Below are 16519 nucleotides of genomic sequence, written 5' to 3'. Positions count from 1 at the left end.
CAGGCCCCTCCCAAGTGTGTTATGCTGGGTAGTTGGCGTTGTGTGGTTCGGTTTATTTAATATTTTTTTCAGGAGCTTCTCCAAGTTGTGCTTACAGCTCCCTACTTTCATTTATTTAAAAAAAAAAGAGAGAAAGAGACAAAAGAATGCTGCACAGTTATTCTATAAGTTCCTTGAGAGACTTGTGTGCTTCTGTCCCATACCAGCTTTTTTTTGGGGGGGGCGGGTTTTTTGATATGGCTAATTTCTGGGCATTGGCAGCAGCAGTTCAGACACTGTGATCATGATATGGCCAATTTCTGGGCATTGGCAGCAGCAGTTCAGACACTGTGATCAAGGGATCATGGTGGCGGAGGCACCTGCAGAATGTTTTAATATGTTGAGAGAGTGTTAACTCCTTTTTTTTCTGGTGTTTTGCATTAGATTCATCTGCTTAGATAGGCGTAGACTGGCTTTTGGGGGACTGCACAGCCCACTTTTAGGCTTGCTGACAGCTCAGTTTGTTTTCAGTCTCCATCTGCTGGTAGGAGTGCATAACCCATCTGTGCCGGTCTAGAGGGACTAAAGGAAAGCCAATTAGCAGGTAAGATCTAATTGCTCCACATCTTACTAGGTTGAACTGAACACTGCAAAATTCATGATGATATATATATTTGCATTTACAGCTCCATTATAGTTTTTGTGTTCCCTCATTAGAGAATGCTGTACCAGTGCTGTCTTCCTGTCTGGAAAGTGATGAACCCCACATACAGAGGATAGGAGCATCTGCTCTTTGGGCTTTGCTTCATAATTATCAGAAGGTTAGTATTTCATAAACACATTTCAGCTAGAAAAGAAAAAAATATATAATATTCTGTGAGGTCAATTAGGATAGCAAGTTCTCACAAATGAGTGACATCATTCATTGGAGCTCATGAAGAGAAGCTCCTCAGATTAGATTACTCTAGAAATTTTAGAGAATCAGCTCTGTACGTGCATGCATTTTCACACTCTGCATCATTGCATGGATCACCCTCAGGCTTTGTGTTTCCACAGAGCCATACAGAAATAGAGATGACAAAAGACCCCACAGATGTTCAAAACTTATGTATGGAGTCACTGCAATTTTTATACTGAGGTTTCAGCATCTTTTTTTGATCATCACCGCTCATTTGTACTTTTTTCATAGAGCCAAACAGATGTCTCCACTGTGTGTACTGTTTAGAGTTTATTGAACTCACTGTCATGCAGACCATTTTGGGTTTAATATTCTCCTGATAATTACCCTAGTTGTGTTTGCGTTCTTTGTTTTCTACATGAACACCCAATACAGACTTTTTTTTTTTAAGCTTTGGCATATCGTGGTCAGGCATATTAAAAAAAATTGAGTCTGATTTCTCTGTGGCTATAGTTTTGGCAATATGTACTAGAAAAAAGTCCCCTGAGTTAGGCTATGGAAAACCGTGTTCTCTCTGCATCCAGTCAACAAAAAGGTGAACTCTATGGAGACTCCAAAAAGCTCCCAAATTTGAGAAGCAGCAGCTTCTTCATCCCAAATCTGCACTTGGAAGGGCCATGAGCTACAAATCTTATTCCTCAGTGATCTTAGAGAGGAAAACCTAGATATTGGATGTTTTTGGGAGAATTTGTTTTCCCCAGAACGCATGGTTTCTGCTTTATAGCTTCTTACCAGCGCATTGTGCTTGGTGTGCTGATAAATGTTTAACAGGCTCTCTCTCTCTCTCTCTCAAATAAATAAATAACCACCCGTAGATATGTATGTAACCATATTATACATTCTATTGGTACAAATGATATGCACAGGCAGCAACCAATTTACAAATAATATTAAAACACAATATTCTTTACTGTAAATTCCAAATGGCAATTGATTTTCGCAGAATGCTTTGTTGACTTTTGCCACATTTCTGTAGCCAACCTATGTTTGCTATTCATCCACAAATTCTTTTCACAATAAATTTATTGACATTAAATCTGACATATGATTTAGTGTCAGACTTTTTCTCACCCTATATACCAATGTATTCTTACACAGACACTACAAGCCAGCAGAATCCTTTAGCTCAGTCACACATGCAGAACAGAGATGGCCCCTCTTCAAATTCTTCAAAAATTAACCTGAAATTCTAAGAAGCTAGACTCTGCATGCAGCACAATACCACAAAAACTGAAAGACACGTTTCCTTCTGTAACGTGCAAAAGAAGACAACAAATGTAAATTCTCAAATTGGACATATTCCAAACACTAAAATGAAAATAAAATGATTTTTTTTCTACCTTTGTTTTATGGTGACATCATTTTTCTGATCATGTTGGTCCGAGTCTCTGATTCTGCTGCTCTCTATCTGTGTTCTCTTAACTCTGTTTCCAGGGCTTCTTGTCCGTTTATTTGTTTACTTTCCTCCTTTCTTCTTGCCCTACATCCATAAATAAAAGCTGGGTCCTCTGTGGTTTTGACTGGAGGAGGTTTAGAGTGGATCCAGCTTTTGCCTATTTTCTCCATCCATGTGCAGTTTTTCTTCTCTCTTCCTTTTTCCTCATCTCCATCCATGTGCATCTTTTTCTTTTCTCTTCCCTACCCCCCGTCCATGTCTAGCATGTCTCCTCTCTCCCATCCCTTGCATTAATGTCCAGAATTTTCCACCTCCCCTCCATGTGCATCTGCTTCCTCTCTTCCTTCCCATCCATCCATGTCTAGCATTTCTCCCCTCTCCCCTTTTCTTTCCTCCATCCATGTGCTTCTCCTCTCTCCCCTGCCCCCTCCCCTCCATCCATGTCCAGGAATTCTCCTTTCTCCCCTGCTGTCCCCTCCATCCATCCATGTCCAGCAATTCTCCTCTCTCCCTTGCCCTCCCATCCATCCATCCATGTCCAGCAATTCTCCTCTCTCCCTTCCCCTTCCCTCCATCCATGTTTCTCCTCTTTCCTCCGCTGTTCTGTCCATCCACGTCCAGCAATTCTCCTCTCTCCCCTGCCCTTCCCTCCATCCATACATGTCCAGCAATTTTCCCCTCCCCTGCATCCATTCATCCATGTCCAACAATTCTTCTCTTTCTCCTGCTCTCCATCCATGCCCAGCGATTCTCCTCTCTCCCTTCCCCTCATCCATGTCCAGCGAATCTCCTCTCTCCCCTGCCCTCTTCTCTATCCATGTCCAGTGATTCTCCTCTCTCTCCTGTTCTCCCCATCCATCCATAGCCAGCGATTCTCCTTTCTCCCTGCCCTCCCATCCCTCCCCTCCCATCCATGTCCAGTGATTCTCCTCTATTCTCTACCCTCCCCACCCATCCATGTCCAGCGATTCTCCTTTCTCCCCTGCCTTCTCCTCCCATCCATGTCCAGTGATTTGCCCCAGCCCCCACCTTCCCCCCTTTTCAGCCCCTGAGTTCCAGCCTTAGCCCCCTTCTCAGCTGCTGCTGCTAGTTCCAGCTCCCGCGACACAGCCCCCTTTTTGTTCTTGCCACCCAGCATCTCTTTTACCTCAAAACGGAAGCATGACAGAGTCAGTGAAAGAAGCAGGATGTCAGCTCAGGCCTTCCCTCACTGTGTCCCGCCCTCCTGTCATGTAATTTCTTGTTTCTGTGAGGGCAGGGCATAGTGAGGGAAGGCCCGAGCTGGCAGCTTGCTTCTTTCACTGATGCTGTCACGCTGCCGCTTTGAGGTAAAAGAGATGTAGGGTGGCAAGAACAAAAAGGGGGCTTTCGCAGGAGCTGAGGGTGTGCAGGTGGGGGCTGTAACTGTGAGCTTCCAGTTTGAGGGCGGAACATAGGGAAGGCCCGAGCCGGCAGCATGCTTCTTTCACTAACGCTGTCAAACTGCTGCTTTGAGGTAAGAAAGACGCAGGGTGGCAATAACAAAAAGGGAGCTGTCGCGGAAGCTTATGGCGGGCAAGTGAGTTCTGGGGCTGCAACTGTGAGCTTGCCGGTAAGCATGGCTTGTGGTGCCTTCCAGATGTCACCACCCCCCTGCCATGGAAAAGAAAATAGACATTTTTGTTTTCTTTTTCTCATACATTTTGCTTCTTTCAAAAGGATGCCTTCTGCTTACTTTTAAAGCTGTTTCTTCACTTTTTTTCTTACAGGAAAGAAAATAGACATTTTGTTTTCTTTTTCTTATAATTTTTTTCTTTCAAAAGGATAACTTGTGCTTTTAAAGCTATTTTTACTGAATGATAGCCATTTTAGGTTTCAAAACAAAAGAATAGACCAACCGTCTTCCTCATCTTTGCTTTTAGCTTACTTAAGAAAGCATAGAGGGTCTGGCTCTCAGATCCATTCACACAGGGACAGAAGCCTGTGAGCTGTGCCTGCATGACTGGGGTCCCCATCCTGTTTTTCAAGCCCAGCATCCTGTTTCCAGCAGTGGCTAATCCAGGTTACAAGTACCTGGCAAGATCCCAGAACAGTACAATACATTTTATGCTGCTTGTCCTAGAAATTAGCAGTGGATTTCCCCCAAGTCCATCTTAATAATGGCGTATGGACTTCTCTTTTAGGAAGTTATCCAAACCTTTCTTAAACCCCGCTAAGCCTAACTGCTTTTACCGCATTCTTTGGCAACGAATTCCAGAGTTTAATTACACATTGAGTGAAGAAATATTTTCTCCAATTTGTTTTAAATTTACTACTTCGTAGCTTCATTGCATGTCCCCTAGTCCTAGTATTTTTGGAAAGAGTAAATGAGTGATTCACATCTATCCATTCCACTCCACTCATCATTTTATAGACCTCTATCATATCTCCCCTCAGCCATCTTTTCTCCAAGCTGAATAGCCCTAGCCACTTTAGCCTTTCCTCATAGGGAAGTCGTCCCAGCTCCTTTATCATTTTTGTTACCCTTCTGTGTACCTTTTCTAATTCTACTATATTTTTTGAGATGCAGTGACTAGAATTGCACACATTTTTTGTGATGCAGTCACATCATGGAACAATGAAAAGATATAACGTCCTCATTTTTGTTTTCCATTCCTAACCTAATAATACTTAATATTCTATTTGCTTTCTTAGCTGCCGCTGCTGCACACTGAGCAGCGGGTTTCACTATATCATCACCAATGACACCTAGATCCCTTTCCTGGTCGGTGACTCCTAATGTGGAACCTTGCATCATGTTGCATAGTTTGGGTTCTCTTTCCCACATGCATCACTTTACACTTGCTCACATTAAATGTAATTTGCCACTTGGACGCCCAGTCTCGTAAGGTCCTCTTGTAATTTTTCACAATCATCTTGTGATTTAACAACTTTGAATAACTTTATGGTGTAAATTTAATGACCTCACTAGTTTTTTTCATCTCTAGATCATTTCTAAATATGTTAAAAAGCAGCAGTCCCAGCACAGACCCCTGGGGAACCCCACTATCTATCCTTCTCCATTGAGAATACTGACCATTTATACCTATTCGCTATCATTTGACCTGATTTTAATCCACAGTAGAACATGACTCCTATCCCATGACTCTCCAGTTTCCTCTGGAATCTTTCATGAGGTACTTTGTCAAATGCCCTTTGAAAATCCAGATACACCATATCAACCAGCTCACCTTTATTCACATGTTTGTTCACCCCTTCAAAGAAATGTAGATTGGTTGAGGCATTTGTAGGTAGCTGCCAATACAAATTGGGGGGGGGGGGGGGGGGGTGAAATGTCTGTACGACCGCTGTTTGCAGTTCTGCATGGTTGGTGGAGGGGGTGGTCTCCATACTTAATGGACATTGGATGTGGTGTACATTCTGATTTCAGCAACGGATATTGTATTTACTGTTTCTCCATTCTGTATTTATAGATATACACACTTACAATAAGAATTGCCTTTGTATTAAGATATACAGTAAAGAATTGAATTGGTGAGGGAGCAATTACATGTTCATCAAACAAAAAGGGACCTTATTTTATATAACCCTGCCTATGTCTGGTGCGCTGACCTTGGGGGGGGGAGAAGGAGGAGCCACTGCTGGGCATTTACCTTGCCAGGATGGCTCTTATTATTCTCCATCTACTGATGGAGACAGTTATTCAAGGGTAGGTGGTGGTGCTACTTAAATAGCTCTCGCCTGGGCTTCTGGCAAAGCAAAACCAACAGTTAAGTCTCCTCAGGGGAGTAAGTTGGCTCCCTTCTTAAAGACGTCCTCCCAGAATGAGGAACGTTCCTCCACTTACACAGCTATATATGGACATTCTGCATGTGGAGGAGACGTCCAAACTTACCTGCACACCTTTTTTTTGATGCGGGGTCATGCAGTGACGGATGTTTTCCATAGCATGTTATCAAATATTGAGACATTTTATGCTGCTGCTTAGAAACGTACTATTTCAAGATGTATATGTTTGGTATTTTCAAATCTCTGAAAATCTTTACACATTTGTTTCAATTACAGCCTTGTGATTTTGGACATATTTTGCAAAATGTCCAAGTTGTCATTTGAACGTAATATCAAAAATACCCCTCCCTTTCTCCTTCTGTTATGCTTCTATATTGACCTTAGAGCAGTGTGTTAGGACTATGGTGGGGTTGTTTGTCAGTCAAATATCACCTACCTTGAGAAAATTTGCAAGGCTTTGACATGGGTTTCTGTCTATATGTTCATATCACATTATATGAGTATGGCCTCTTTTTAGATGATAGATCTGATTATCCATTCTCTATGGTCTTTTCAAGAGTATATCCCAGTTCCTTCCCTCATAGAACCTATTTTATTTTCAGTTTGTCTTCCTGTTGTCAGTGTTGTTTAAAAAAACAATCAAATTGAAAAGGGATACTTTTTGCAGACACGTGATTTTTTTTTTTTTTGTAGAAGATGGTCCTTAGCTTGAATATTCTGCTTGTTTGATGTGGTGAAGTCATTTGAAGAGAAAACAAAATTGATATACAATAACAGGCATTTTCTGAAGACCAACAACTTGCCAATCACAGACCTCCTCCTTCCCCTGAAATGTTCTCCTCTTTTTTTTAATTTGGCTGTAAAGGAATTGAGAGTAGTTGTGAAACCACTATAATGTAGGAAGTCCCATCTATGCTGTAAATATTTCATTTTTTACCAGAAACTAGACATTTGTGGTGACTTGACTAGCTTGTAGGATTGATTACCTATCTTCAGAAAACAACTGTTATAGGTAAGCATCCTTTATCATGGTATAAGTACTAAGATCACACTGAGTAAAACACAGATATAAAATACATACAGAAGCTTGTGGCAGAAAATACAAATTTATACATACTTATTTTATTTATTTTTACATTTGTATCCTGCTTTAACTCAAAGCGGGTAACAATAAAATATACATAATCAATAAACAAAAAACAAACCAACAAACAATCATCAAAGTGCAACCAAAACAAAAGCTAAATGATATGTCCCTCCACAGACAATGCAGACTCATGTCACAGTCACTTCAGTATCCTTCATTCCTCTAGAAAGGCCTTTAAAAAAACAATGAGTCTTTAAGAGTTGCTTGAACTGTTATCACATAATGTTAGATGACCAGGAAGATTATCCCAAAGTGATGGTCCAGCAACAGCGAGAACACATGCTCTCATTTCAGCATAATGATACGTCAGAGGAGAAGGCAAAAACACAACTGCTTCAGTCTTTCAGACCTCAATGATTGCCTCGGGCAATACATCCTTAAAACATTACTAAAATATACAGGTACTTTCGCATATACACGTTGATGTATCAAAACAAGAACATTAAACATAACTCAATACCTATCGGGCAACCAGTAGAGCCTTTTTTTTTAGCACCGGAGTAATATGTGCTGATCTTGACACTCCAGAAATGAACTGAGTTATACTTTACATAAGGCAACTATACATTTCTTATTTACAAAGCATAACAAAAGAAACTCATAAAAATCTAACCATCTTCATGCACAAATAGATTGTTATACATGGTTAAAAAAATTAAAATTAATGGAGTTGTTTAAGATGTGTCAGGGATGTGTTGCAACTTTCTATTGATTCTTTTGTAATTAATCATCTCTATTATCTGCCAAGAAGCGTTACATCAACTAAACCAAAGAGGGAGTTTAATATGTTGAACTCCCCTAATAGTCTAGATCTGACTAAGTTTTTAGGAACCTCTCAGGATAAACATAAATGCATTTTTAACTGGTTTCCTTAATAATTGCAAGATGCAGCATCACCATGATTTTCAGGGGTCCCTTTACTAAGGTGTGCTGAAAAATGGCCTGCGGTAGTGTAGGCACGTGTTTTGGGCGCACGCAGATCCATTTTTCAGCATACATGCAAAAAATGCCTTTTTTTAAAAAGTTTTGCTGAAAATGGACGTGCGGCAAAATCAAAATTGGCAGGCGTCCATTTTGGGTCTGAGACTTTACCACCAGCCATTGACCTAGCAGTAATGTCTCACGCGGTAACCAGGCGGTAATGATCTACGCGCATCAAATTCCACTTGGCATGCATCAAATACATACATCCAAAATTATCGGACGCACACCAAAAATGAAATTACCGCAAGAGCCACACAGTAGTCAGGCAGTAACTCCATTTGGGCGTGTGTAGACGCTTACACGGCTTAGTAAAAGGGTCCTTCAGAGCCTAATTACGTGGAATAAATATAGAATAATCTAATAATTATGTTTTTGATACAGGCAAAAGTGACTTTGAAAAACCCATCAATAAAAAGGAGAATAGATGAAGCTTTCTCTCTGCTGACAAAAAGTAAGTTTGAAAACTTTAAAAGATTTACCTACCACTTTTTGTCTTAAAATGTTTAAACAATTGTTGCTGTTTTTCCAAGAGAATGGTATTACATCATGGACAGTGCTGGTTACTGAACCTTTGTGGTTAATTCGTAGATATGAAATCCCTGAGACCTTTGTGGGCTGTCCTACACTAAAGTCAATGGAAATTCTACTTGTTTCCCAGTAGCATTCTGCACTGTAGCAGTTAAATATATTTTTTTTAAATGTAGTCTATCTTCCAATTAATTGGGGACTGATGGTGACCCCAGAGGCAGGTACATATGATAAGGTTGGTGGTTATGGCTGTAATTTTAAATCTCCTCCATATTCTGTTCCCATATACATAGAACAAACATAAAAGGTCTTTGATGACTGGATGAATATTCTCTGAACTGTCTCTGGACATACACATTCAACTCACACTAGAAAAATCATGTAGACTGGTGTAGGGACTTGTATAAAAATACCAGTTTATTGGGCGCTCCCTAAATGAATAAAAATATACAAAAGCAGAACAATGAAATTAAGAAGGCATGTAGTCTATAAAAACAAGGTAAGGTGATTAAGTATCAAACTTGCTCACAGTATTAATGTGCCTTGGTCTCCTCCATTGTGTGCTGCCACTCCTGCATCTCTGGATAGGATTTGGGGCTCTCCTTACTCCTCTGGATGTAGTGAATAATAGCAACTTCGTTGTCCTCTTCCTCCCAGACACTCAGTGATATACCACCTCCTGCTTTTCTCTCTCTCTCTCTCTCTGAGAATGTGCAGTCACATCTAGCAAATCACTCCTTTCCTTCCATGCCCAACATGAAACAGATAGCTGCGTGGAATCATTATGGATAGAAATTCCATGTGTGAAGGGAAGGAGTATTCATGTAAGGCTGTACTACCGTCTGCTGGGACAGAATGAACAGACAGATGAAGAAATGTTTACAGAGATTAGGAAAGCTGGCAAATTGGGCAACACTATAATAATTGGTGATTTCAATTACCCCAATATTAACTGGATAAATGGTACATCAGGGACATAAAATTTCTAGATGTAATAAACGACTGCTTCTTGGAGCAACCAGTCCAGGAACCGATGAGAGGAGGAGCCATTTTGGATCTGGTCCTTGGTGGTCTGCAGGGCATAGTGCAAGAAGTTGCGGTGTTGGGTCCACTCTGAAGCAGTGACCGTAACATGATCAAGTTTGAGCTACCATCTGGGATGAACCTGCAAAGGAAATCTATTTAGTTGCATTTAATTTGCGAAAGGGCGGCTATAGTAAAATAAGGAAAATGGTTAAAAAGAAGATAAAAGGATTGGCTGCTAAGGTTAGAACACTAAATCAAGTGTGGACGTTATTCAAAAGTACCATCTTGGAAGCCCAGACCAGATGCATTCATTTCACATATTTGCAAAGGTGGAAAGAAGAGAAAACGACAGCCAGCATGGTTAAAAGGTGAAATAAAAGAGGCTATCACAGCCAAAGATTGTCCTTCCAAGAATGGAAAAAAGGACCCAAATGAAGAAAATAAGAAGCAACATAAGCACTGACAAGTCAGATGCAAAGCATTAGTAAAAGAAGCTGAAAGAGAATATGAAGAGAAATTTTCTGCGGAGGCTAAACTCACTGTAACAACTTTTTCAGGTACATCAGAAGCAAAAAGCCTGTGATGGAATCCGCGGGACCGTTAGATCATGAAGGAGCAAAAGGGGGCACTCAGGGAGAACAACGCCATAGCGGAGAAACTGAAAGAATTCTTTGCTTCTGTCTTTACGGAAGAAGATGTATGAGATCTGCCTGTACCAGAAATGGTTTTCAAGGGTGATGATGCAGAGGAACTGAAAGAAATCTCGGTGAACCTGGAAGAAGTACTAAGCCAAATTGACAAATTAAAGAGTAGTAAATCACCTGCTCCGTAGAGCATACATCCAAGGGTGCGCAGGGAACTCAAGCATGAATTGGCTGGTCTGCTGTTAATATTATGTAACCTGTCTTTAAAGTTGTCCATAGTACCTGAAGATTGGAGGGTGGCCAATGTGACGCCGATTTTTTAAAATGGTTCCAGGGGTGATCCTGGAAATTACAAACCGGTAAGCGTGATGTTAGTGTCGGGCAAAATAGTAGAAAAAATAAAGAATAAAATTGTGGAACACATAGACGAACATGGTTTAATGGGACAGAGCATGGGTTCAGCCAAGGGAATTCTTGCCTCACCAATTTACTTCATTTTTTTGAAGATGTGAATAAACATGCAGATAAAGGTGAGCCGGTTGATGTAGTGTATCTAGATTTTCAGAAAGCTTTTGATAAAGTTCCTCATGAGAGGCTTCTGAGAAAATTAAAAGTCATGGGATAAGAGGCAAAGTACTGGTGTGGATTAAGAATTGGTTATTGGACAGAAAAAAGAGAGTAAGAGTTAAATGATGATTTCTCTCAAATTGTGGAAGGTGAACAGTGGAGTGCCGCAGGGATCTGTACTGGGACTGGTGCTATTTAACATATTTATAAATGATATGGAAATCGGAATAACAAGTGCAGTAATTACATTTTGCAGATACACAAAACTATTCAAGGTTGTTAAAACACGTGCAGACTGTGAAATATTGCAGGAAGACCTTAAGAAATTGGAAGACTGTTCATCCAAATGGCATATGAAATTTAATGTGGACAAATGCAAGGTGATGCACATTGGAAAGAATAATCTAAATCATAGTTAGCTAATGCTAGGGTCCACCTTGGGGGGGGGGGGGGTCAGCACTATGATCTAGGTGTCGTAGATAATATGCTGAAATCTTCTGCTTAGTTGAATAAGACCAGAAATACTGTAATGCCTCTGTATCGCTCCATGATGTGACCGCACGTTGAGTTTTGCGTTCAGTTCTGATCGCAGTATTTCAAGAAAAGATATAGTGGCATTAGAAAAGGTTCAAAGAAGAGTGACCAAAATGATAAAGGGGATGGAACTCCTCTCATTTGAGGAAAGGCTAAAGAGGTTAGGGCTCTTCAGCTTGGAAATGAGACGGATGAGGGGAGATATGATTGAGGTCTACAAAATTCTGAGTGGTGTAGAACGATTAGAAGTAAATCAATTTTTTACTCGTTCCAAAAGTACAAAGACTAGGGGACACTCAAGGAAGTTACACAGAAATGCTTTTAAAACAAATAGAAGGAAATATTTTTTCACTCAACAAATAGTTAAGCTCTGGAACACTTTGCCGGAAGATGTGGTAACGGCAGTTAGCATATCTGGGTTTAAAAAAAGGTTTACACAAGTTCTTGGAGGAAAGTCCATCTTCTGCTATTGAAACAGACATGGGGAATTAACTGCTTACCCTAGGAGTTGTAGCATGGATTGTTGCCACGATTTAGGTTTCTGCCAGGTACTTGTGACCTGGTTTGGCCACTGCTGGAAACAGGATACTGGGCTAGATGGACCATTGGTCTGACCCAGTATGGCTACTCTTATGTTCTATCAGCAAACAGGGAAAATCAAACTAGATAGATCAAAATTCTACCTTACTAAGAAGTTTGAAAATAAACAATTAGTTGGGTGTCTCCCAGAAGTGAAAAAAAGACTCCAACACGGGAATCTTTAATAATCAATTAATCCAAATGGAACCTCAAAGCTCCTAACAGGGAAACTACAATGTATTAAAACAATCCCTTTGATTTCAGGAGTCCATTACTATCACTGGTTCCCAAAAGGAGGAAAGGAGAAAAAAACATCAGACGTAAAAAAAACTCATTATATATGAGAAAAACGCATGAATTGTAACATCTCTGAATTAGGCAAGCAGGGTGCAGCCAGGGCTAGGGTTCTACCTCCATTATCCTCCCTATGTTGGATGTGGAACTAGCAGCAGCTTCAGTTTACATTTTATTAAAACTTTCTGGACTGCTTTACTGAACAAACAGGACAAAGCAGTGTACAGTCTAAAATATTGAAATCAGAAAGGAACTCCTTTATAAAATAGGAAAGCAAAGAACATGAAACAAAAAAATAAAAATTAACTCAGAACAATTTAAAAGATAGTTCTAATTAGACATAGCTACAATAATGAAATATAGGGATAACTTCTTATCCACCAGTCACATACCCTACCACTGCTTCCTTCACTAAATTGATCACCTCTTCATTACTTTGACTGGCACTACTGTGAGGACCCAGAATGTTCCTCCTGTTACTACAAGGAAGGCTACAAAAACAAGCATGCATAATATCTATCGTTATATCAAAAAGGTTCCTGACATACTTTACCACTATAGCATTTAAGAAACAAGCTACTGTCTCTTTGGCTCTGGGTTTGGGTAACTGATACATAAAATAGCTGTAGTCTTAACACTTTCTAATGCTTCATTTTTTCTTATCTTTATTCATCCCCCCCTCTGTGGACAGGCCAATGCAGCTACCAGCTTCCTTGCTATGTGAAGGCTAAGTTGAAATCTGTTCCAGCCTGAAGACCTCATGGCACTATTTTCAGCAATAGGGGTCACCATGTTGATGCATTCACACATTGCCTTCACAGTACAACTTAATCCCATTGACTTCTATGAACAGAATACTAAGACCAGGGTCTCCCACACAGCTTCAGTAAAAATGGCCTTAGCACATGGGATAAACCTTGACGCGCTGAGGCCACTTTTTGCTGTAGCTTAATAAAACGACCCTTTAGATTCCCATTTGTAGAAGTATTTATGGATAAGAAGCTAGCATAACTTATATTTTATGAAACTATACAAAATGTAGAACAAAAATAGTTGAAATCTTTTCCTTCCCAAAGCTTGTGTATCTATGGTGCCATTTCAACTACAAGATATAATGGTAGTGCTTCCAATAATGATGTTTGAGTTGAAGGTCAGTTTTATTTGTAAAAAAGGTTACAGGAGAATGAACTGTCTTCATTTCTGTTAGCCCATATATTTTGGAATTGCAGTGTGTCTTATTGTGCAAATGCTTGATTGTATAGAAAAAACGCTTGTCCCTATGACACTTTCCGCCAACACTGATGACTTCTGGGGACCCTTTTATCTTTTGTCTGTAAAATTTGTAAATAAAAAATGACGCATCCTGCCACAAGGAATTGATGAGGAATTATTAGGAATTGAAGAGTATCTTTCCACTTCAAAGTTTTCTTAGCAATAACCTGTCTTGAACTGGAGTAAAATGTGAAAATGAAAATACTTTTCAGCAGTAATGATCTAGCCTACATGAACTGTGATGAAATCAATTTGCAGAAGAATACGCATTGCTAAAACCTTATCAGTTTTCATGAAATATATAGCAAACAGTGATCCACAGACAGCCATGGCACACCCTTTTTCATAAGAATACTGTGAGCAGTATTCTTAACAGCTACATTTTCTAATATTGTAAAGTATTACAGGAAAAGATGGAACATATTTTTTTCATTCACATTCTTCTCCCTAAGTTGTCAAACTAGGATAGAGATGTTGAATTCTAGCATTTTTTTAGTAGTTATTCTTAGTTCCAAGGGGATATGTTTTGTAGGACAGAGAACTGTTGCCTGTTCTTGAATCCTCAGTTTTTGAAATCAGTAACTGTTTATTGCAGAATATCATGTTGTGTATATACTTTCATTACAAAAAAAAGGAGACTAGGCTTACATCTGTTTCTAATTTGTGTTTATATGCAATGCTGTACACCAAACACATGAGACTGTCCCTCTTCCACAGAGTTTACAATCTGTTAAAGATAAACAAGACAAATAAGGGATTAAGGAGTTATTTATTGTGGGAATGATTAAAACAAACATGGGTACAGGGCAGGTGAATAGGGGTTAATAGTTAAGAGCAGCCTCAAACCTGTACATCAAGGCCACTATCTTGTTTCAATTAGTGGCTGTTCCAGGCCTTTTGGCATGAAACCAATAGATTCTTTGCTGTTTATCCCAGGGATAACCAGTGGATATTCCCCAGGTTCACCTTAATATCAGTTTATGGATTTTTTTCATGGAACTTGTCCAACCTCTTAAACCCTGCTACACTAACAGCTTTTACCATATTGTTTGGTAACTAATTCCAGAATATTGTTATATATTAAGCGAAGAAATATTTTCTCCAATTTGTTTTAAATGTATTACCTAGCAACATCACTGTGTGCCCCCTAATTCTTGTACTTTTAGAAAGAGTAAACAAGCAAACCAGGTCCACCTGTTCCATTCCATTCATTATTTTATAGATCTCTATCATATCTCCCCTTAGTCATCTCTTCACTAAGCTTAAGAGCTCTAACTTCTTTAACCTTTCCTTTTTAGGGATGTCATTCCACCCACTTTATTGTTTTAGTTACCCATCTCTGTACCTTTTCTAATTCAGCTATATCATTTTTGAAATATGGTGACAAGAATTGTATGGTGCGCTCACACTGTGGTACGAGAGTTGCAAGTTCAGAACTGTCTGACGAAAAATATGCACAGTCTCTTATTGTGGCCTGGTTCAAGCATAGTAACATATAGATGATGGCAGAAAATGACCTGCATGGTCCATCCAGTGTGCCCAATAAAATAAACTCATAGCATATGATGCAATATAACATATATATTCTTGATCTTGACCTGACCTTGCTGTTTTCAGGGTACAGCCAGTAGAAGTCTGCTTTGCATTACAGTTACTCCCACTTGTGGCCTAGTAGTTAGGGCTGTAGATTAGGACCCAGAGGAACTGGGTTTGATTCCCACCTCAGCTACTACTCACCATTAACCATTGCATTGTAATTCACTTCAATTTGATGGCCAAAATAAAGTCTTGAACTTGGTCACAGTTTAATCCTTTACAGGAACAAGATTTTGATAAATGATTTCTTCAATTCATATAATTTCTTCAACTGTAGATTACATGACATTACATTCAGAGACTTATGACCTGTGCTAGCCTACCAAGTTCAGCACAGTTTACATAATAAAAGAAACCAGGCGATCTTGTGGATATTACACCAGGGTTCAACAAACTCCAGGTCGCCATGGTGCCTAAAAATTAGACCTGGCATCTAGGTTTTGCTCCCTAAAGATGCTGTTTTTGTCCCTGCCCAAAGTCCCTCTCTGTTCCCTGTCAGGTTCATTGCACAGACAAGAGGGTATTCTCCCTTCAGCCTCCTGAAGCAAGCATCTATCTCTCCCTCTCTCTCACCCTTGCTTCTCCCTTCACCTTCAAAGCTTACCTTGACCCTTAGCATCAGCAATGGCAACAATCAAGACATGCTGCTCTGGCCAGCGACCAGACCTTCCCTCTGCCGAGTCCCACCTTATGAGGTAATTTCCTACTTTCTTGTTACACTCTGCACAAGAAATTAGATTAACAATTCCATCAAATTCAGTCTGTCGAAAATCTACAACTAGAAAGAGATGTATTGTAGGCAGTTGCCCTGATCTGTGGAACAAACTATGAGTGTGTGTGTTTGCACCACTGAGGAGGGAGGGAGGGGGAAGGCAGAGAGAGAGAGGGGGAGAATTTGGGGGGTGTTCACCTTGAGAGGCAGCCCACATGGAGCCACTTCACTCAGGAGGATGCTTGGAGCACTAGCAACCGCAGATGCAGCCCTTAAGGAGCATTGTTGCTGAGAAGACGATCCTCCAGAAGCCCTGTTGGTATGATAACTTTACATTTTTTTAAGAATCTGTATTTTTTCTGGGAGGGGTGGTGATTTAGAGAAGTTACTGTTTTGGGAGGGGTAGAGGATAGATTCAGAGGCTGCTGCTGGGGGTAGCTGGGTAGGTGGTGGTGATGAGTGACTGTGATTTGCTAGGAGTGGATGGGACTAGCAGTGGGGAGGAGTTAAAACTGCAGCTATTTGAGGCAGGTGG

General features: G+C 40.1%; 1 protein-coding gene across 1 annotated transcript in view; it reads left to right on the top strand.

Moving 5' to 3' along the window:
- Positions 1 to 16519, top strand: part of RTTN (rotatin) — a 478682-nt gene that overhangs the window by 451278 nt on the left and 10885 nt on the right. The window contains exons 47-48 of the mRNA XM_030212687.1: positions 697 to 800; positions 8614 to 8683. Of these exons, the coding sequence (XP_030068547.1) occupies positions 697 to 800; positions 8614 to 8683 (174 nt within the window). The remainder of the gene's footprint in view (positions 1 to 696; positions 801 to 8613; positions 8684 to 16519) is intronic.

This window comes from Microcaecilia unicolor, chromosome 1 (genome assembly GCF_901765095.1).
Source record: "Microcaecilia unicolor chromosome 1, aMicUni1.1, whole genome shotgun sequence".
NCBI classification, from domain to species: domain Eukaryota; kingdom Metazoa; phylum Chordata; class Amphibia; order Gymnophiona; family Siphonopidae; genus Microcaecilia; species Microcaecilia unicolor.
This window is presented reverse-complemented; position numbering and strand designations above follow the sequence as displayed.